At 41.7% G+C, this 21,582-nt stretch overlaps 2 protein-coding genes across 2 annotated transcripts; both read left to right on the plus strand.

Annotated features, from left to right (window-relative positions):
• The first annotated feature begins 280 nt into the window (after nucleotides 1-280).
• On the plus strand, nucleotides 281-7,243 carry LOC141911607 (uncharacterized). Its single transcript, XM_074802594.1, has 14 exons — nucleotides 281-304; nucleotides 794-844; nucleotides 1,008-1,064; nucleotides 1,546-2,415; nucleotides 2,474-3,364; nucleotides 3,833-3,974; nucleotides 4,100-4,259; nucleotides 4,630-4,756; nucleotides 4,842-4,983; nucleotides 5,108-5,611; nucleotides 5,682-5,995; nucleotides 6,081-6,222; nucleotides 6,347-6,751; nucleotides 7,140-7,243. Exons 1-14 carry the CDS (start codon nucleotides 281-283, stop codon nucleotides 7,241-7,243), a joined length of 3,933 nt encoding a protein of 1,310 aa, XP_074658695.1.
• Nucleotides 7,244-7,888: 645 nt separating this feature from the next.
• Nucleotides 7,889-20,438, plus strand: LOC141912038 (uncharacterized). Its single transcript, XM_074803208.1, has 18 exons — nucleotides 7,889-8,104; nucleotides 8,187-8,328; nucleotides 8,452-8,511; nucleotides 12,534-12,566; nucleotides 12,683-12,706; nucleotides 12,826-13,157; nucleotides 13,461-13,614; nucleotides 14,385-14,465; nucleotides 14,775-14,996; nucleotides 15,775-15,821; nucleotides 16,222-16,279; nucleotides 16,564-16,649; nucleotides 17,220-17,351; nucleotides 18,007-18,114; nucleotides 18,254-18,388; nucleotides 18,965-19,087; nucleotides 19,448-19,502; nucleotides 20,034-20,438. The coding sequence occupies exons 1-18, from the start codon at nucleotides 7,961-7,963 to the stop codon at nucleotides 20,399-20,401; spliced, it is 2,304 nt and encodes a 767-aa protein (XP_074659309.1). The 5' UTR covers nucleotides 7,889-7,960; the 3' UTR covers nucleotides 20,402-20,438.
• The last annotated feature ends 1,144 nt before the right edge of the window (nucleotides 20,439-21,582 follow it).

Below are 21,582 nucleotides of genomic sequence, written 5' to 3' on the forward strand. Positions count from 1 at the left end.
GCCCGGTCGACTATCACCACTTATCTACAGCGCCGAGGCCCGCGTCCAGGCCCGCTCTTTATATAGATTGCAGTGGAACTCCGCGGTTAAGGCGAGCATTCGACAGTCGCCTCGTGTGCCTGCTGGAATGGTGTAAACTGTCGCCTAAGGCGTTCAAGGGTCACTCCTTCCGCATCGGCGCTGCAACCGATGCAGCGTCGAGGGGAGTCCCCGACGCACAGATTATGGCGGTAGGCCGTTGGAATTCCGAGGCCTTCCGTAAATACATAAGGATTGCGAGATGATCGTGTGGGCTCAGCCACAGGTGGGTGGCTTTGTGGCATTTTTATAGCCCACTTACGATTAATCGAGGACTTTTACTCCGAACTAGGTCAAACAGCTGGGGCGTTTGACTTCTTAGTAATAGTGGTGTAGTTACTTGTATTCATAAATAGGTCAAACAGCAGGGGCGTTTGACCGCGTAGTATTTTTTCCGATAATTGTTTAAATACAAAACTAGGTCAACCAGCTGGGGCGGTTGACCTAGTTAGTTTTGTATGACTTCGTATTTCGTTGTTAGATTGATGATATTGTTATTTTGTACGTGACAGCAATTTAAGTTGTCACGTGTTTTGGTATAATTTTTCAAATGAAACGTCAAGCAGCTGGGGCGCTTGGCCTTTTTCATCTAACAATTTGTTCCGACTTATTTTCTGTTGCAAAAATATCATTCTGTACATACGACACTGGTCAAGCATACTCGTCATAACCCGGTTGTAACAGTTCTAACAGTTGATTATTGGATATTCTTTAGCTCAAGAAACCACAACAACAGCGGCTCAAACCACTACCGGGACAACTACTGGTAAATTCATCGAAATCAATTCATCCAACCTGTCAATTGACAAAGACACTTGCTTACTAACTTGCTTGCTATTTCATTTAGTCCGTGGGCTCTTGGGGCACCACTGGTAGTCCTTTTTGTCGAATGGATTTCCGTTTTTAGAAATTATCTTTCCGTCCATTAGGTAGTACAACAACGCAGTCACAATCAACGACCGTTTCCCAATCATCAACCGTATCAGGTATATAAAGATGAATTACTACAACTAAACATCTTCTGCGAACAGAGGAGTAATAAGTATCGTTTTATTGCTTTTAGAATGTGATACGATCGCTGTTGAAAGCATCTTTGCGCCGGCTGACATTCAGTACAGTGCTTCGAGTGTGTTCAACAATCAGTACAGACCGAAAAAAGCTTGGAAAAATGAACCCAAAGGATGGAGAGCACAGACAAGTAACCGAGACAGCAATCCTTGGATTATGGTCACTTTCCCTAGTCCAATTCGAGTAACTGGAATATTAACGAGAGGGGTAAAAAATGTTAATCTATGGGTTAAGAAATACATAGTAGAAATTGGTAACGCAAACTGTGACTCCAGTGCTGCCAACTTCATTCAGACAGAGGTAATATAACATTTCTAGTCGGTTCTAAAGACATTCTATCAAAATTCTAGATGTAACTTAATACGATGGCAAGTCTTTGAAGTGAGCGTTTGTTTTTAGGAATTCCCTGGCAACTCGGATGCCTCTTCTTTCGTTTTGGCTGCATTCAGTCAACCTTATTATACGAAATGTCTCAAGATCCGACCTACATCTTATAATGGTAATTCACCTGCTATGAAACTGGATTTTGTCGTGTGCGGAGGTTCCACACCAGGAGTTACTACAACACCGATATCAACAACTGCAACTGCAGGTTCCACGACTGAAGGTACTACATCTGCTAGTTCAACAATAACCACCAGTCAATCTCCTGGATCAACTACCTCAGGAACAAGTGCATCCACTGGATCGACTACCTCAGGCACAAGTGCATCCACTGGATCAACTACCTCAGGCACAAGTGCATCCACTGGATCTACTACCTCAGGCACAAGTGCATCCACTGGATCTACTACCTCAGGCACAAGTGCATCCACTGGATCGACTACCTCAGGCACAAGTGCATCTACTGGATCTACTACCTCAGGCACAAGTGCATCCACTGGATCGACTACCTCAGGCACAAGTGCATCCACTGGATCTACTACCTCAGGCACAAGTGCATCCACTGGATCTACTACCTCAGGCACAAGTGCATCCACTGGATCAACTACCTCAGGCACAAGTGCATCCACTGGATCAACTACCTCAGGAACAAGTGCAACCACCGGATCAACTACTTCAGGCACAAGTGCATCCACTGGATCGACCACTTCAGGAACAAGTGCATCCACTGGATCAACTACTTCAGGCACAAGTGCATCCACTGGATCAACTACCTCAGGAACAAGTGCAACCACCGGATCAACTACTTCAGGCACAAGTGCATCCACTGGATCGACCACTTCAGGAACAAGTGCATCCACTGGATCAACTACTTCAGGCACAAGTGCATCCACTGGATCAACTACCTCAGGAACAAGTGCAACCACCGGATCAACTACTTCAGGCACAAGTGCATCCACTGGATCGACTACCTCAGGCACAAGTGCATCCACTGGATCGACTACCTCAGGCACAAGTGCATCCACTGGATCAACTACCTCAGGAACAAGTGCAACCACCGGATCAACTACTTCAGGCACAAGTGCATCCACTGGATCGACCACTTCAGGAACAGGTGCATCCACTGGATCAACTACTTCAGGCACAAGTGCATCCACTGGATCAACTACCTCAGGAACAAGTGCAACCACCGGATCAACTACTTCAGGCACAAGTGCATCCACTGGATCGACCACTTCAGGAACAAGTGCATCCACTGGATCAACTACTTCAGGCACAAGTGCATCCACTGGATCAACTACCTCAGGAACAAGTGCAACCACCGGATCAACTACTTCAGGCACAAGTGCATCCACTGGATCGACCACTTCAGGAACAAGTGCATCCACTGGATCAACTACTTCAGGCACAAGTGCATCCACTGGATCGACCACCTCAGGAACAAGTGCATCCACTGGATCGACCACCTCAGGAACAAGTGCATCCACTGGATCGACTACCTCAGGCACAAGTGCATCCACTGGATCTACTACCTCAGGCACAAGTGCATCCACTGGATCAACTACCTCAGGCACAAGTCCATCCACTGGATCAACTACTTCTGGTACAAGTGCATCCACTGGATCAACTACTTCTGGTACAAGTGCATCTACTGGATCAACCACTTCCGGTACAAGTGCAACCGCTGGATCAACTCCTACAGGTACAAGTGCATCCTCTGGATCATCTACTACAGGTACAAGTCCATCCACTGGATCAACTACAACCGGTACAAGCGCAACCACTGGATCAAGTACTACGGGTACAAGTGCAACAACTGGATCAACTACTTCAGGTAAGTAAAATAATAATTAACAGTTATTCCCGTTGTTTAAAACAGCTGAAAGAGATTTAAAATTTTCCAGAATGTGAGGAAACGAGCATCAATGATATTTTCGAACCTGACACCATTACTTTCACTTCATCAAGTATATTTGGCAATAACGCTGATTTGTACGGCCCCGATAAAGCGCGAACTGGTGAGCCAAGTGGATGGAGGGCAAAACCAAATGATAAAGACAGTGACCCTTGGATCATGGTTACTTTCCCAAGTCCGATTCGAGTAACTGGAATTATTTCAAAAGGTATCGAAAGCACTAATCTATGGGTTGAGAAGTACCTAGTAGATATCGGTAACGAAAATTGTGACTCCGGTGCCGCAAACTTCGTTCAGACGGAGGTAAGATAATATTTCTAGAATATTCTATAAAGGGTAATTCATGAAATGGATGTAAAAATTACTCCGGCTATTTCTGTCTTATAGGAATTCACTGCCAACTCAGATGCATCATATTTTGCCGTCGTTGCATTCAGTCAACCTTACTACACTAAATGTGTCAAGATCAGACCCACATCCTATGACGGCAGTTCACCTGGTATGAAACTAGATATCATGACATGTGGAGGTTAGTATACTGTACCTTGATCAATTGCCTGATAACTATAAAAGTGAGAAGAATTTTGGAGATTTATTCGACCAGTTTCAATTCTGACTTACTTAATTTTTTTTCAATCCAATACAATTTTTCAGTAACTAAAGCAACGACTACATCCACTGGTTCAACTACTTCAGGCACAAGTGCATCCACTGGATCAACTACTTCAGGCACAAGTGCTTCCACTGGATCAACTACTTCAGGCACAAGTGCATCCACAGGATCAACTACTTCTGGCACAAGTGCATCCACTGGGTCAACTACGTCTGGCACAAGTCCATCCACTGGATCAACTACTACCGGTACAAGCGCAACCACTGGATCAACTACTTCAGGTACAAGTGCATCTACTGGATCAACTATTTCAGGTAAGTAAAGTAATAAGTAACAGTTATTCCCGTTGTCTAAAACAGCTGAAAGAGATTTAAAATTTTCCAGAATGTGAGGAAACGAGCATCAATGATATTTTCGAACCTGACACCATTACTTTCACTTCATCAAGTATATTTGGCAATAACGCTGATTTGTACGGCCCCGATAAAGCACGGACTGGTGAGCCAAGTGGATGGAGGGCAAAACCAAATAATAAAGACAGTGACCCTTGGATCATGGTTACTTTCCCAAGCCCAATTCGAGTAACTGGAATTATTTCGAAAGGTATCGAAAGCACTAATCTATGGGTTGAGAAATACCTAGTAGATATTGGTAACGAGAATTGTGACTCCGGTGCTACCAACTTCGTTCAGACGGAGGTAAGATAATATTTTCTAGAATATTCTATAAAGGGTAATTCATCAAATGGATGCAAAAATAGCTCCGGCTATTTCTGTCTTATAGGAATTCACCGCCAACTCAGATGCATCATATTTTGCCGTCGTTGCATTCAGTCAACCTTACTACACTAAATGTGTCAAGATCAGACCCACATCCTATGACGGCAGTTCACCTGGTATGAAACTAGATATCATGACATGTGGAGGTTAGTATACTGTACCTTGATCAATTACCTGATAACTATAAAAGTGAGAAGAATTTTGGAGATTTATTCGACCAGTTTCAATTCTGACTAATTTAACTTTTTTCAATCCAATACGATTTTTCAGTTACTAAAGCAACGACTACATCCACTGGATCAACTACTTCAGGTACAAGTGCAACTGCTGGATCAACTACTACAGGTACAAGTGCATCCACTAGATCAACTACTTCTGGTACAAGTCCATCGACTGGATCAACTACTTCAGGTACAAGTGCATCCACAGGATCAACTACTTCTGGAACAAGTGCATCCACTGGGTCAACTGCTTCTGGCACAAGTGCATCCACTGGATCAACTACTACTGGTACAAGCGCAACCACTGGGTCAACTACTTCTGGCACAAGTGCATCCACTGGATCAACTACTTCTGGCACAAGTGCATCCACTGGATCAACTACTTCTGGCACAAGTGCATCCACTGGATCAACTACTTCTGGCACAAGTCCATCCACTGGGTCAACTACTTCTGGCACAAGTCCATCCACTGGATCAACTACAACCGGTACAAGCGCAACCACTGGATCAACTACTTCAGGTACAAGTGCATCTACTGGATCAACTATTTCAGGTAAGTAAAGTAATAAGTAACAGTTATTCCCGTTATTTCGAACGGCTGAAAGAGATTTAAAATTTTCCAGAATGTGAGGAAACGAGCATCAATGATATTTTCGAACCTGACACCATTACTTTCACTTCATCAAGTATATTTGGCAATAACGCTGATTTGTACGGCCCCGATAAAGCACGAACTGGTGAGCCAAGTGGATGGAGGGCAAAACCAAATAATAAAGACAGTGACCCTTGGATCATGGTTGCTTTCCCAAGTCCGATTCGAGTAACTGGAATTATTTCGAAAGGTATCGAAAGCACTAATCAATGGGTTGAGAAATTCCTAGTAGATATTGGTAACGAAAATTGTGACTCCGGTGCCGCAAACTTCGTTCAGACGGAGGTAACATAATATGTTCTAGAATATTCTATAAAGGGTAATTCATTAAATGGATGCAAAAATAACTCCGGCTATTGCTGTCTTTTAGGAATTCACCGCCAACTCAGATGCATCATATTTTGCCGTCGTTGCATTCAGTCAACCTTACTACACTAAATGTGTCAAGATCAGACCCACATCCTATGACGGCAGTTCACCTGGTATGAAACTAGATATCATGACATGTGGAGGTTAGTATACTGTACCTTGATCAATTACCTGATAACTAAAAAGTGGGAACAATTTTAGAGATTTATTCGACCAGTTTCAATTCTGACTAATTTAACTTTTTTTCAATCCAATACGATTTTTCAGTTACTAAAGCAACGACTACATCCACTGGATCAACTACTTCAGGTACAAGTGCAACTGCTGGATCAACTACTACAGGTACAAGTGCATCCACTAGATCAACTACTTCTGGTACAAGTCCATCGACTGGATCAACTACTTCAGGTACAAGTGCATCCACAGGTACAACTACTTCTGGCACAAGTCCATCCACTGGGTCAACTACTTCTGGCACAAGTGCATCCACTGGATCAACTACTACTGGTACAAGCGCAACCACTGGATCAACTACTACCGGTACAAGCGCAACCACTGGATCAACTGCTACAAGTACAAGTGCAACTGCTGGATCAACTACTTCAGTCACAAGTGCTTCCACTGGATCAACTACTTCAGGTACTAGTGCATCCACTGGATCAACTACATCAGGTACAAGTGCATCCACTGGATCAACTGCAACAGGTACAAGTGCAACTACTGGATCAACCCCTACAGGTACGAGTGCATCCACTGGATCGACTACTTCAGGTAAGTAAAGTAATAAGTAACAGTTATTCCCGTTGTTTAAAACAGCTGAAAGAGATTTAACATTTTCCAGAATGTGAGGAAACGAGCATCGATGATATTTTCGAACCTGACACCATTACTTTCACTTCATCAAGTATATTTGGCAATAACACTGATTTGTACGGCCCCGATAAAGCACGAACTGGTGAGCCAAGTGGATGGAGGGCAAAACAAAATGATAAAGACAGTGACCCTTGGATCATGGTTACTTTCCCAAGCCCAATTCGAGTAACTGGAATTATTTCGAAAGGTATCGAAATCACTAACCTATGGGTTGAGAAATACCTAGTAGATATTGGTAACGAGAATTGTGACTCCGGTGCTGCTAACTTCGTTCAGACGGAGGTAAGATAATATTTCTAGCTGGTTTCAAAAAAGATTCATCAAATACATGTAGAATTATTAATCTTTATTTAGGAATTCAATGCCAACTCAGATGCATCTTCTTTCGTTTCGACTGCATTCCGTCAACCTTATTATACGAAATGTATCAAGATCCGACCTACATCATATGACGGCAGTTCACCTGGTATGAAACTAGATATCATGGCATGTGGAGGTTAGTGTACTGTACCTGATAACTAGAAAAGTTGAGATAATGTTGGAAATTCATTCAACCAGATTCAATTCTAACTAATTTTACTTTCCTCTCAATCCAACGATTTCGATATGTTAGTAAGTAAAGCAACAACTACAGGTACAAGTGCAACCACTGGATCAACTACTTCAGGCACAAGTGCATCTACTGGATCAACTACTTCAGGTACAAGTCCATCCACTGGGTCAACTACAACTACAGTCTTAAGTGCATCTACTGGATCAACTATTTCTGGTAAGTAAACAAGAAGTTACGGTTATTCCCGTTATTTCGAACGGCTGAATGAGATTCAACATTTTCCAGAATGTGAGGAAACGAGCATCGATGATTTTTTCCAACCTCAAAGCATTACTTTCACTTCATCAAGTATATTTGGCAATAACGCTGATTTGTACGGCCCCGATAAAGCACGAACTGGTGAGCCAAGTGGATGGAGGGCAAAACCAAATAATGAAGACAGTGACCCTTGGATCATGGTTACTTTCCCAAGTCCGATTCGAGTGACTGGAATTTCGTCGAAAGGTATCGAAAGCACTAATCTATGGGTTGAGAAATACATAGTAGATATTGGTAACGAAAATTGTGACTACGGTGCCGCAAACTTCGTTCAGACGGAGGTAAGATAATATTTCTAGTTGGTTTTGAAATGGGAGACTCATTAAATACTTGTAGAATTATTTTTTTTCAATTATTTTTTAGATATTCACTGCCAACTCAAATGCATCTTCTTACGTTTCGACTGCATTCAGTCAACCTTATTATACGAAATGTATTAAGATCAGACCTACATCTTATGACGGCAGTTCACCTGGAATGAAACTAGATATCATGGCATGTAAAGGTACGTCAGTAACATCGCTCAACATGTAGATCCAAGTCCGCTGTCTTACTGACAGAAGACAGCGGCCGTAGAGAATTATTATTGAATAAATTGATACTACTTTATCGCAATGTATTCTTCTAGCCTCTGCATCAACGACTTCATCTCCAGTCCTGACGACAACAACTGCTGAAGAGGAAAAAGGTAACTATCTGATAACAAGATCCCATCCGTGAGCCTTCATTATCCTATCCTCGTGATCATCCTATATCACAAAATAAACCTAACTTTATCTAATATTACTTGCTTGGTGATCTATCATAAAATAACCTGTGGTCCATAATAAGCCCATGGAAGCATTTCCTCGCACTTGACTCACATCTATACCTAATGATTGGCCATAGCTGTTACATCGAATAAAAGTACCACAACTATGAAGAAAAACCAAGAGAGTAGCGACGTTTTAACTCAACTCTATGAGCCGATTACAAAACGGCTTTGAAAAATGACTCAGCATTTGAGTCTAGACGTCGCTACTCTAATTTTGAAAATGGCTCTTGAATTGGTTCTAAACGTCACTACTCTCTTAGTTTTTTAAATTGGCTCTTAGAATTGAGTCTAAACGTCACTACTCTCCTAATTTTGAAAATGGCTCTTGAATTGGTTCTAAACGTCACTACTCTCTTAGTTTTGAAAATGGCTCTTAGAATTGAGTCTAAACGTCACTACTCTCTTAGTTTTGAAAATGGCTCTTAGAATTGAGTCTAAACGTCACTACTGTCTTAGTTTTTCTGCATAATAGGGAGGGCTTTTTTGCGATTGAATTATAAATACACACCTGCTAATAATGACATGTTGTATACTCGGGTTTAGAATGTCAGGCTATCTGTTCGGAAGATATCATCGATGGCGGAATAATATTCTACTACTCGTCTTTCGCCTTACAACCTAAGCACCGTCGACAACGACGAGAAGTCAATCTACTCGATCCGATAAAAGAGGGCTGGGTAACGGCTGCGAATGATACCACGCCTTGGATCACTGTGCTGTACGACAGACGTATAACGGCCATGGGAATTCTAACTAGGTCGTTACCGTCAGCGAGCCGTTGGGTGACCGAATATTCGGTAGAAATCGGCGACGACGACTGCAATACGTTTCAGAAAGTTAGGGCCAAACCGGACGTAGAGGTTCGTTTAAACTGAAACCGGGCGTAGGTCGACCTTGCAAATGCCAGTGACGATCGCCGCGCGAAGAACCGTCGACCTATCGTGTGCAATGGTGGCCGATTCAGGCTACAATATGACATTCAAGCTCCACCATATTGTTTTAAACATTTTCGCTTAACGCAACGCCAACTGAAAACCAACTTAATTCGTTTCAACGCGGTTTTTCGTTTTAATAGTAAGAAAAAATAGAAAAGTTGGTTATAACATGGATGAAACGAACGAAGGCCACGTTAAAACGACAAGTTTGTTTAAAGATAGCACTAAAAACGAAAAGAAAAAACGTAGAAAAAAACGTAAAATATAAAAAATTGGTAAAGCTCAAATATATATGTCAATGTGCCGAATCAGTAGAAGTGGTCCACTTTCATACTGGTTATACAGCTTGTCCTATATGCCTGACACCAAAGATCACCTCCTTAAGGGTCATCTTCGAGCGGTCCCCTCCAAGATTTCATAAAAACTTCCTCCATGGATATCGTATCTACCACGCGTCTCGAACGCGTCTGACCGACTTCCCCAGCAGTCACACCGTCCCAGTTTACCTACCTACACACGCATTTATGACCAGTTGCAAAAAGATCGTGTCGCAAGCTGCCGCAGGTGTCAACCTACGCCTGTCTTAACATACGTTAGTCTTTACTTACGAAGAAACTTCCATATAATAACCATTGATTAAGCTCTGTATCCGTGTTGCGACGAGAGAATCCCACAATAATAACGGAAAAATAGTTCCGAAATGCTTTCATGAGCTGGCAGTTTGTTCGACGTTTCGACTTTATCCCGACAGTCATCTGCAGGACTTCAGGAAGATTCTGAAGATGACAATTAGTATGAATTTGAATCTTCGGATAAACTACTAGCTCAATGAAACATTTCGGACTTTACACTATTTTTTCTCGTTATCATTTCGGAGACTTGTTAGGCTTATACCATGCGTCAAGATGGCCGTATTTTACGCACTTGACGGCCAATGCATACCATTGTTATCTAAAATCATAGACCTTCATGCTCTATACTAAACTTGTTCAAAATGTTTGCAAGAAAAATATTTTCCATCGAATTCTGGGATGACGTTCGCAAATGGTCTCTAACTGTCGGACGGAAAAGCATTTTCGATGAACTAAACTCAGAATTTGAAAATTGACTAAAACACTAGAAAAATCTTATAACAATTCAGCCAAAAATGATAAGTCCTTGAACGGTGTGAAATTGTGGGATTTTTTTTTTCGTTGATTCATCTTACACGGATATTGTGCATTTTCTCGGCGGATTAAGTAAAAAAAATTCAAATTTGCAGTAAATCTAAATATTTCAAAATAACTCGTTATAAACATAAGAAAACTGTTAACATATACAACTTGAAAAAACGCCTTCTCCTAACCATCAAACCAGAGATGTTATACTAAACAGGTTCTGTAAATATTGTTTAAACAGAACTTTTCGGGGAATACAGCCACTAAGAGAGTCGTGTTCTGGATATTTGACCGTAAATACAAGACTAAATGTGTCAGAATTAGACCGCTGAAATGGCACGGGTCATCTGCCGGATTTAGATTCGAAATTCTTGCCTGTCGTCGGAAACGTAAGTTTGAACATTAAAACCGAAATCGTCTGAATTGTCTTAACTTCGATGTGATACGACTCATTTTCAAATTAGAATTTCTACACGATTAATGAATAAACCGTTTCAGACATTGAAAGTCTAATCATATTGGATAAAAGTACGGCTTTTATGCGACGGCTTGTAAAAAAGCAGAGATATAAGAAAAGATGTCTTCGCCCTAGACATCTTAGAATTTCTAAATTTCAATTGACTTTCAAAACGTTCATAAAAAAGATTAGAAATAATTGATAATTATCCAGATAAAGTTGTAATCTGATCATCTGATGCCCGGAAATTAAAATATTTGTTTGCAATTTAGGAAAATATATTGAAAGAGTATAGAACTTTAGGCTGTATAATCATATATATATATAAATATATATATATATATATATATATATATATATATATATATATATATATATATATATATATATATATATATATATATATATATATATATATATATATATATATATATATATATATATATATATATATATATATATATATAAATATATAAATATATATATATATATATATATATATATATATATATATATATATATATATATATATATATATATATATATATATATATATATATATATATATATATATATATATATATATATATATATATATATATATATATATATATATACCGTGACTTATACTTCCTGTTGTGGACTGGGAACTCTTTGTTCAATGTCACGGAAATAAACAAATTAACAAGATATGTTTAATGATCTGTCGTAGATAAATAAAAAAAATGCGAATAAATAAAGTTATAAGGCAAGCAGTAAATAGCCGCAATCAACGCTACGTTACGTCTAGCAAAAAGATTTCTATTCTTCCATTGTTGAACATCTAAACCTGTGTTCGATTGATATTGACAGATATGATACTCGAAACAACGACCGTAAGCATAGGTACGGACTACCCCCCCCCCCTCCAACACCCATCCCCCTATCCGCTACACCCCATCCCGATTATATACCCTCTATATCCATGCGGTGTTTGATTTTGTTTTCGTTTTTTGAATGCTATGTTTCTATTTCACAATAAGCCTTCGCACGATTTTGAAAGGTTTATTAGGATGTATAGTTGCTGTAAAGGTAGTTCAATTCTAAACCGTTAGGTGAACTTTTTTAACAGGTGGATAACTTTACGACCAACCAACTGTAAAGCAACTCGCTCGTCCTTTTATACCGAGTTCCGTTTCGTTTTAGATTTATTTTTCTCGTATTTTCAACTCGCAGGGCCGACATCGAGGACGAACGGGGTTAAGACTATCAAAACCTTACTTTAAATGTGTTGGTTAAGACTATCAAAACCTTTCTTTAAATGTGTTTTTATTTTCATTAAGTTACTCGTTATTTTATCATTTACAGCCAACACGACAACGGCAACAGTTTATACAACAGGTAAGACGTGAAAATGATTACACAAATTATTTCCTCAAATTCCAAATAAAAAATCCGATTTTGGAGCTTGTGTCGACGAGTTATGACATTACACTTTTCTTTTTTTCTATCTGAAGGAGCTACCGAGCCTAAACAAGAAAGTAAGTAGGCCTACTTATATAGACTAACCAATCACCGCTTAGATCGGTAGATGTTGCGAATAAATTATGCAAAATAGTACGATGAGTTACGCATGAGTTACGTTTGTTCGTCCATTTAGATTGTGAAACTGTCGGAAGTGCCGAAACTATTCTAAACGCGATTGGGCAATCGATTCAATTTACGTCATCGACCGTTTACCAAAACATCCAGGGGACGTACGGCGCAGAGAATGCTAAATCCGGTACCAGAGGCGCCTGGAAGGCTGCCGTCGGCGACTCCAATCCCTGGCTGATCGTACACTACCCGCTAACGTTGGAAATATTCGGTTTGACCGTATTAGGAAGCGGTCAGAACACGAACGATTGGATGACGCGGTTTAGTGTCGGGATCGGTGACGCCAACTGTAGCAGTTACACTTCCATACTGGAAGATAACAGCACTACACCGAAGGTAACAAATCTACCCCCCCCCCCCCCCCGCCTCTTATATTATCTAGTAGATTTCAATGATACAACACAAGCACATGACTCTGAGTAGATACTGTGTGGTGGATATCTGAAAATAATTTAAGTATATAACATCAACATATGATATGTAATAGGTACTTAAGGGCGTTTCTAAGTAGACACACTTCTCCACCAATCGAGGACGGACAAAATAAACCGTTTTCCGAATGATAACCCCCTCGAAACGCAGGTTTCTCCGGGTCACAACTCTAAAATCATAAGATATTTTTCCAACGTCCAATTTTAGATCTTTGCCGGAAACACGGATAGCCAACTTCCAGCTTACGCCATTTTTAATGACGTATATTCAACTAAATGCGTGAAGGTGACGCCTGTTGAATGGGTTAACGGCGCGACACCGTCTGTCAGACTTGATGCTCTGACATGCGAAATCATTCAAGGTAAATGTCAACTTCATTCGTTGAGAGTATGTGGGTTGCCCGCCAGAGCTGTGAGGAGCGAGGTTCACTTACAACCCATATGCCCGTTCTAATAACTGCTCTCCCGCTACAGTTGTAGGGAGTGGGGGTTCACAAAGAACCTATGTGACTGATTTATTCAATGCTCCCATCAACAGTTGCGAGGAGAGGGGTTCACCAAGAACCTACGTGTCTGTTCTACTCGTGGTTCTCCTTTAACAGCTGTGAGGGGGTTCACAAAGAACCCGTGTATCTCTTCTACTCGCTACTCTCCCACCACAGCTATGAGGAGAGGCCAGGGGTTCACAAAGAACCCGTGTATCTCTTCTAGTCCGTACTCTCCCACCACAGCTATGAGGAGAGGCCAGGGGTTCACTAAGAACCCTTGTGTCTGTTCTACTCACTATTCTCCCACAGCTGTGAGGGGAGGGGGTTCACAAAGAACCCGTGTATCTCTTCTACTCGCTACTCTCCCACCACAGCTATGAGGAGAGGCCAGGGGTTCACTAAGAACCCTTGTGTCTGTTCTACTCACTACTCTACCACAGCTGTGAGGGGAGGGGGTTCACAAAGAACCCTTGTGTCTGTTCTACTCACTACTCTCCCACCACAGCTATGAGGAGAGGCCAGGGGTTCACTAAGAACCCGTGTGTCTGTTCTACACGTTGTTCTCCCTCAACAGCTGTGGGGAGATGGGTTCACGATGTGTCGGCTTTATTAACTAATATCTCCGATATCTCTATTTTTTGAAGCGAGTTCGACGGCGCAAACCACAGTCAGCATGGCGCCAACTAAAGAATGTATCATGTTGCCGGAGACTCACGACGAAAGAGGTAAGAATTACTTAGAGCGGGCCCTGCGCCAAATCCCTTCTGTATTTTGCAGTAAAGAGCGAATTCAATCTACGAGGTCCCAATTGCCACAGTAAACGTGAGTTAAGATATGTCTCTGAGTTACGATACTGAAAATGAACTGATTTTAACTCATCAGAGTTAACTCTATCTCACACAATGCAACTGAACCCTGAGTTCAAAGTCAACTCGAACTCGTAATTGCGGAACTGGATCCTGAGTTCTATTTCAACGCTAACTCCAATATGGAACCGGGTCCGGAATTTTAATACGATTGCTTCATGATTGTAGTGGAATTGGTTTGCCGGTTTGTCGATTGTCCGCTGTTGGTACCTCAAAGCGACCTGCTCCCCGGCGAGTTTTCCGAGTTGATTCGAGTTGACGAGTGTTGTCATCAGTACGTAAAACGTTGCGACCCGAGCACCTGCCCGACAGTGGAATCGTCCACTTGCCAAGCGCCTCAGGTGCTTGTACACAATAACCACGGACAGTGCTGCCCTCAGTTTTCGTGCGGTACGTTTATCATAGTAACTGTTCAATATTCATCTAACTTGAAGATGTAAAATGTCTTTACTGTCTGTCACACTTACTCTCCGTGCGACGTTTTGGTCCGTAATTTCGTTAATAATCGGTTTATCTACCTTTATTATGCATCAATTTGTTCAGTGAGGAATTTGCATTCAGAAATAAACAACAATTTTCACTTAAGTTGTTTTTGTTTTCATTTATGAGCGATAGTTTACTCAGCATACGCTCGCGTAATGCTGAAAAATCCGCTCCGCGGATGCTCGGAAACGTTACAGTGACGTCATCACCTGCTCGTTAGCATATCAAAATACAGTAGGTGGCGCCACGTGACGGGCCATGAAAGCCGCGAGCGTATGCTAGGTAAACTATCGCTGATCGAAGAAAACACAAACAAATTTCTGCCAGTTCATGATTTATTTCTGAATGCAAATTCCTTACTGAACAAATTGATGCATTATATTTACAGATCAACCGATTATTAACGAAATTACGGACCAAAACGTCGCACGAAGAACATGTGTGACAGACAGTAGATTGCTGTTTAACATTTGACTCTTGTAGCTAGATTTCGTTTCGTTTTTACCAATATGTCGTGTTTATATATTGCATAAACAAACGTGTTTTTGTAAACAACCATAGCTTTCAAGGATTTAGGGGTCGGGCATTTCAGTAAGAAGAATGATATCTTTTATCTTAGTGGGGTACAAACGAGCTTTGAATGTTCATTTCGAATGAGATTCGATGTGGTGATTTTTACTTGCAGTTTGTCCAGTCCAATGTCCAAACGTTACCGCAGCCGTCTGCGCAACGGTAAGAGTTGAGCCAATTCTGTAGAATGGGATACCGGCACCACCAGATGGCGCAACAAGACACACGGTCATTCGTAATGAAAATCTCGTCATTTTGAATGAAATTAGGACTTAATTTTTAGGCTTCCAAATGCGAAAATCATAGCGTCGTCACCCAATAGATATACGATTCCCTTTCTCATTCAGTGCGTGGTATTGATTTCAATGAGAATTGATTTACTTATCAGAAAAAGTTGACTCGAGAATTTGATCGTAATGTAGAAAAAATTGGGGGCGCGGTTACCCAGTGCCACTGGCGATCCTGGCAGAATCCTCAGTCGCGTTGCCGCTATCCCATCGTTTCAAAACAATGCAACGTACCGGTCGTTCACTCATGTCGAATTCAACTGCGCTATTTTCAGGGAAGTGTCTCGGTGGAATATAACGACGAGTGCGGCTGCAAAGTTGTGAAAGGTTGCAGTAAGTAACGCTACCAATTTTTCATAGTAGACATCGTCAATATTTTACGCAAGAAGACTTGATTTTGCTTCGATGAGTGAAAAACCCACAGTTGATGATAAATCATAATGATTTTTCAAGTCAGTTTTAATCGGAGAAACGTAAATAATTCGTCAGAATTCGTTTATTCTGTCAGAATTAACTTGTTACGTCATCGACTTGAGATTTTGCTCGGATTACCTCTGAGATACTATACTGAGGTTGCAGTCTCTCTACCTGTCATCATTTTGCTTTTCAATCTGCAGGTAAAATACCGAATAGCTGTCTGTATCCGCCGGAGGTGGACTCGAGACAGTTGGAAAGCAACGACTACAACCAAACTGTATTCAAGGTAGACGTCCATCTGGTCAAATCATTAAATGATAATAATGGTTGGGTTCTTACCGGATAGTGGGTTCTTAGCTATCGGATAGTGGGTTCTTATAGGTGCCGGATACTGGGATTCTTAGCTACCGGATAGTGGGTTCTCATAGGTCCAGGATAGTGGGCTCCCATAGGTCCAGGATAGTGGGTTCTTATAGGTCCAGGATAGTGGGTTCTTATAGGTGCCGGATAGTGGGATTCTTAGCTACCGGATAGTGGGTTCTCATAGGTCCAGGATAGTGGGTTCCTATAGGTGCCGGATAGTGGGATTCTTAGCAACCGGATAGTGGGTTCTCATAGGTCCAGGATAGTGGGTTCTTATAGGTGCCGGTTAGTGGGATTCTTACAGGTGCAGGAAAGTGGGTACTGCGAGGGTTCTTATGAATGCCGGATAGTGGGTTCTTGTGGGAAGGTAAATCATATGAAAATACTCTAAATACTAACTATTACATTCGGGGGTTAATACGGTAGGGGGCGCTATGGAGTAACGAGTCCGAGTGATTTTCGTCCGTTCAATTCGTCGATGTTTGATTTTCAGGTCGGTGAAGAGTGGGACGACGGACCGTGTAAACATTGCGTCTGCAGATTGAAATATGAACAAATATCGAGCGACGAGATGAACATCACCGAGGTTCAGTGTTATCACGAAAGGTGTTCCACCATTACAGAGGTACGTGTGCATAACTTCACTGAGAGACGTGTGCAAAAACCGACCTCCATCACCGAGTAACATGCGCATAAACCACCCTCCATAACCGAGTACAGAGTGCAAAAAACCGACCTCCATAACCGAGTCACGTTTGCAAAAACCGACGTCCATAACAGAGTACCGTGTGCAAAAACCGACCTCCATAACTGAGTAACGTGTGCAAAGAAATCGACCTCAATAATTGAGTACCGTGAGCAAAAACCGACTACCATAACCGAGTAATGAGTGCAAAAGAACGACCACCATAACTGTGGAATCACGTGTGCAAAAACCGACCTCCATAACAGAGTAACGTGTGCAAAAACCGACCTCCATAACTGAGTAACGTGTGCAAAGAAACCGACCTCCATAATTGAGTAACGTGTGCAAAAACCGACCTCTATAGACCCCGTGCAAATAAAGCCATCGCCCCATACGTGGGAACGTGAGCAGAAACATACATCTACAACCGAGTACCGTGGGCAAAAAACAATCCCCCTAATGTGGAAACTTGTGCAGAAAACCACCCATCTTACAGAATTACGCACACAAATAAACCATCCCCTAACACACATATTGTGTTGAGGTTAATTATTAACAGTGGAAACTCTTGTAACATGTTACTTTCTTTTGTAAGGAATATGACGTCATTGAAGGAACCGGATTGGAGGCAGGAGAATGTTGCCAGAAATCGATCAAAAACCGGTGCAGGCCAATTATAAACGGAGCCTACGTCATGAAATCTGTGAGTCTGGTTACGGATAGTTATTACTAAGCTTCCTTCGTACGATGCTATGTGACTCAAGGAATGAGATGATAGTTGTATTGAATCCCGATTGAGTCCAAAGAGATTTTAGTAAGAGATGTTGTCTTTAAAAACACAGGAAAACGAAACGTGGTTTGATGCTTTATCCCCGTGTATGACGTTCACGTGCGAGCGGACCGGTGGTCCGGATAGTCCGGTTGAGATAACGACTCATAAAGGTCTTTGCTGTCGCCACAAGGGAGTGGAGTACCAGGTTGGTCAAGTTTTCGTTTATAATTGTTCGATTTAAGAGAAGATACAACCATCGATAAAGCGCCTTATTATCCGTGAGGAAAGAATCCCACATCTACGAGGAATGAACACAGCCATCATCTTCAGGATCCAGTTCCACAATCGTGAATTAGTGTTGAATCTGAGTTAAAATTAGTCCATTTCCAATGTGTTAACTCTCAGTCATATCTGAATTCACCGTGGAACTGGGTCCAGGAAATGTAGTCATCTTCAGGAGTGCTGTATTCCTGAAGATGACCATTGCGATGAAGTCGAAACATTGAATAAGCTACAAGCTCAAGGAAAAATGTTCGGCCCTTATATCTTTTTTCCTTATTGTTATGGAATTCTCAATAGGTTCAAGAGTTCACCCAATTTTAACTGAAATGTAGAAGAAATCGTACGCGGAATACCGGGCTACTACTAGCGACACCTGGTGGTTCCTCGCTTGCGATTGCAATGGAATCCTCAATTGCCGCAGTAGCGTTGGCAGGTCTCCGTTCGCAAATAGAGATGTTTTTGCGTATGTTTTGATGAATATTTCGGCGTCTATTTCTAGCCCGGAGATGTAATTCCTTACGACAAACCGTGTTACACGGCTCTCTGCAAACCGGTCGGTGATGTCGTTATGATGATGGTTACGCAGGTGACATGCCCGGATGTATCGCGAAAATGCGAAAATGTAAATATCAATATAAAATCAGCGTAGGCAAAAATCCTTGAAAATTGATTATGAAAATTAGTGTGCATCTACACCGCACTGCGGTGTATTGATGTAATTAGTAACTACTTTTATCTCTATCGAAAGATGGCAGCACCTGTCAAACATAGTGAAGCATCAGTAACTAACGATTCACTGCTCCACGGTGTGGACGCACGATAGTGATATTCCCTTTATTCGACATACTAGGGTGGATTTTTTAGAGTTTTCAAATTATCTCCAGCACTATAGGGTATTAATTAGTCAGCACTAAAAGGCTTTAAACGAATAACACTATCGACGAGTAGGTATCTGAAATTTCAGCGTGTTATCTTTTTTTAGGGAGAATCCATGTTAGATACGAGTGGATGTTGCAAGCAGTGCGTACCAGAAGCTGGTAGGTTCGAAGGAGTCTTAATGGGTACTTCTGTAAATAATTCGGAAGAATTGTCTTTTTATAGTGGATATGATTGAAGAATTCGGCAATGGGCAAAGATATCAGCGAAAAGCATATACTGTATCTTTACACTGTTTTATCGTATGAGATTTTAAGAATCCTTCTCGAAGAGGTTCTTGCATTGAAATTCTATCCAAGGGTAATTTCCAACGACTTTACGGATCTTAATGTTAAGATTCTGAGAAGAACCCTTATAAAAACTGAAAGTGTCAAAACCTTTGGTTCTTGTAACCCAAGGTTCTCGAATGAACCTTCATTTCGCACGGGCAGCTAAATAAAGAACCTCTTTTTGAGCGATGGTTTTTCCGAGTAACCTTTCAATCGGGTTTTCCAAAGATCCACAACTTGTTGAAGAGTTTCTCTAAATATCCTAAAATGGTTCCTCCACGGAGGCACGCCGAATAACCCAATTAAATTGCTCGCTCATAGATATACAACTTTTCAGAAGTTTTATTTTTCACCCTTTTACAGATGCCACGTGCGACGGATGCCAACCGAAACCACTCGCCAGCACTTTGACCGATACGATCGGTTACATAACTCTAGAAGACTCGGAAAAAGGTTTATGCACGAACGAAAATGTGATCGAAGATTTGAACGAATGTAGCGGTCTATGCGACAGTAACGCCTACTACAGCTCGGCGCTTGGCAAAATACTAGACAACTGTAAATGCTGCAAAACAGTCGACACGATCGATAAAAATGTGGAGTTGACGTGTACGAAAAACGGGCTACTGACCGGAAGTATACAGCAGACGATCACGTTACCGGTCTCCTGCGCATGTCAAGACTGCCACTCGAATTCGACATCCATTAATAATCAATTGACAACTATGTGATAAGTTGAATAGAATAGATAGAATGAAATGACTGATGAATCGGTGAAATGTTGTATTTTACTGGAATTAAAATATCGCAAAATGAAGAAATCAGTTTTTCTTTTATTTTGTTGTTGTTTTGGTATAGGTTAGCTGTAGAATATGAAATGGAAGAGCGCTCGACAAACCGACTCCCGGGGGGGGGGGGATCCTAGCCACCCTACAAAGACCAACGTTTGTCTACAGTTGCGCGCGTACGCCTCATTTGGATGCAGCACCACGTGCATACGGTGGCTGATTCGGGCCACGATAGAAAAAAAGAAAAAAGTCAAAGTCAAAAGTAATTGACCGAGTACGAGTGGAAATAGAGTCAACCCCCGATGCAGAACGATTTTGGCGGTATAGAGAGTATGGCGGTATATCGGGTGTGTTTTACTACGTATGTATTTGTATAGAGATGTACATTGAGAAACCTGGCGGTAGGTGGGGGTGGGGATATATGGGAGGCGGTATATCGGGGGTTGACTGTATTACGTATTACAGCCGATTATTTATAGGCTGAATCCTACTTCCGGCCTAGGCAGCACCGGTGCTTTGACTCGCTTCCCTGTGCAGGCGCTCGCCGAGTCGTCAACTGCTCCGAGACCCGTCCAAGTTCTCGAATGTCCCCTAGCCCCGAGATAACCAAATCCAGCTCCGGTAACTGTCTTTCCCCGCGGATACTAAATTCAAATCACATTCTGAGTGTGACATAGAGAGTGCTTAGACGACAACAGCACGCGGAGCTTCAACATGAATCTGCTGCGTCAATTCTATGGATACGGGTGTCTAAAGAAGATGTTAGCTGGCGGCCTTTTCCTTGTTATTTACCTGTCTATTATCGCTTAGAACTCCGCGAAAGAAACGCCGGCAACGATTAGGAACACACCTCTAATAACAAGGAAGTCAAAGAAGCATCGGCCTTCTTCTCGATGATGATTTCGTAAGCTGAGAAATGTTTCTATACATTGAGCGGTGCTGCTTCGGTTTGACAGATTGTGGGAGTGTATCTCGCATTGGAGGTTACCGCTCTGTATGCCTGTCTGTGATCCTGGAATACCAGCTCTATTTCATCCACCGCACTTGCCTCTGGCTGTCGGGAAAACAATTTACGGTGAAAGTGAGAGGCAGGGGAGGGGAGACGGAGAGGGAGAGGGAGAGGC

The sequence above is a fragment of the Tubulanus polymorphus genome, chromosome 10 (genome assembly GCF_964204645.1).
Source record: "Tubulanus polymorphus chromosome 10, tnTubPoly1.2, whole genome shotgun sequence".
NCBI classification, from domain to species: Eukaryota; Metazoa; Nemertea; class Palaeonemertea; order Tubulaniformes; family Tubulanidae; genus Tubulanus; species Tubulanus polymorphus.

Coding starts and splice junctions, on each gene's coding strand:
- LOC141911607 (XM_074802594.1), top strand. CDS start 281: ATGATCGTGTGGGCTCAGCCACAG. Junction 4,757..4,841: donor CCAACTTCGTTCAGACGGAG/GTAAGATAATAT, acceptor TCTGTCTTATAG/GAATTCACCGCCAACTCAGA. Junction 4,984..5,107: donor AGATATCATGACATGTGGAG/GTTAGTATACTG, acceptor ACGATTTTTCAG/TTACTAAAGCAACGACTACA.
- LOC141912038 (XM_074803208.1), top strand. CDS start 7,961: ATGGTTACTTTCCCAAGTCCGATTCGAGTGACTGGAATTTCGTCGAAA. Junction 14,997..15,774: donor CTGCCCTCAGTTTTCGTGCG/GTACGTTTATCA, acceptor TTTTACTTGCAG/TTTGTCCAGTCCAATGTCCA. Junction 15,822..16,221: donor CCGCAGCCGTCTGCGCAACG/GTAAGAGTTGAG, acceptor CGCTATTTTCAG/GGAAGTGTCTCGGTGGAATA.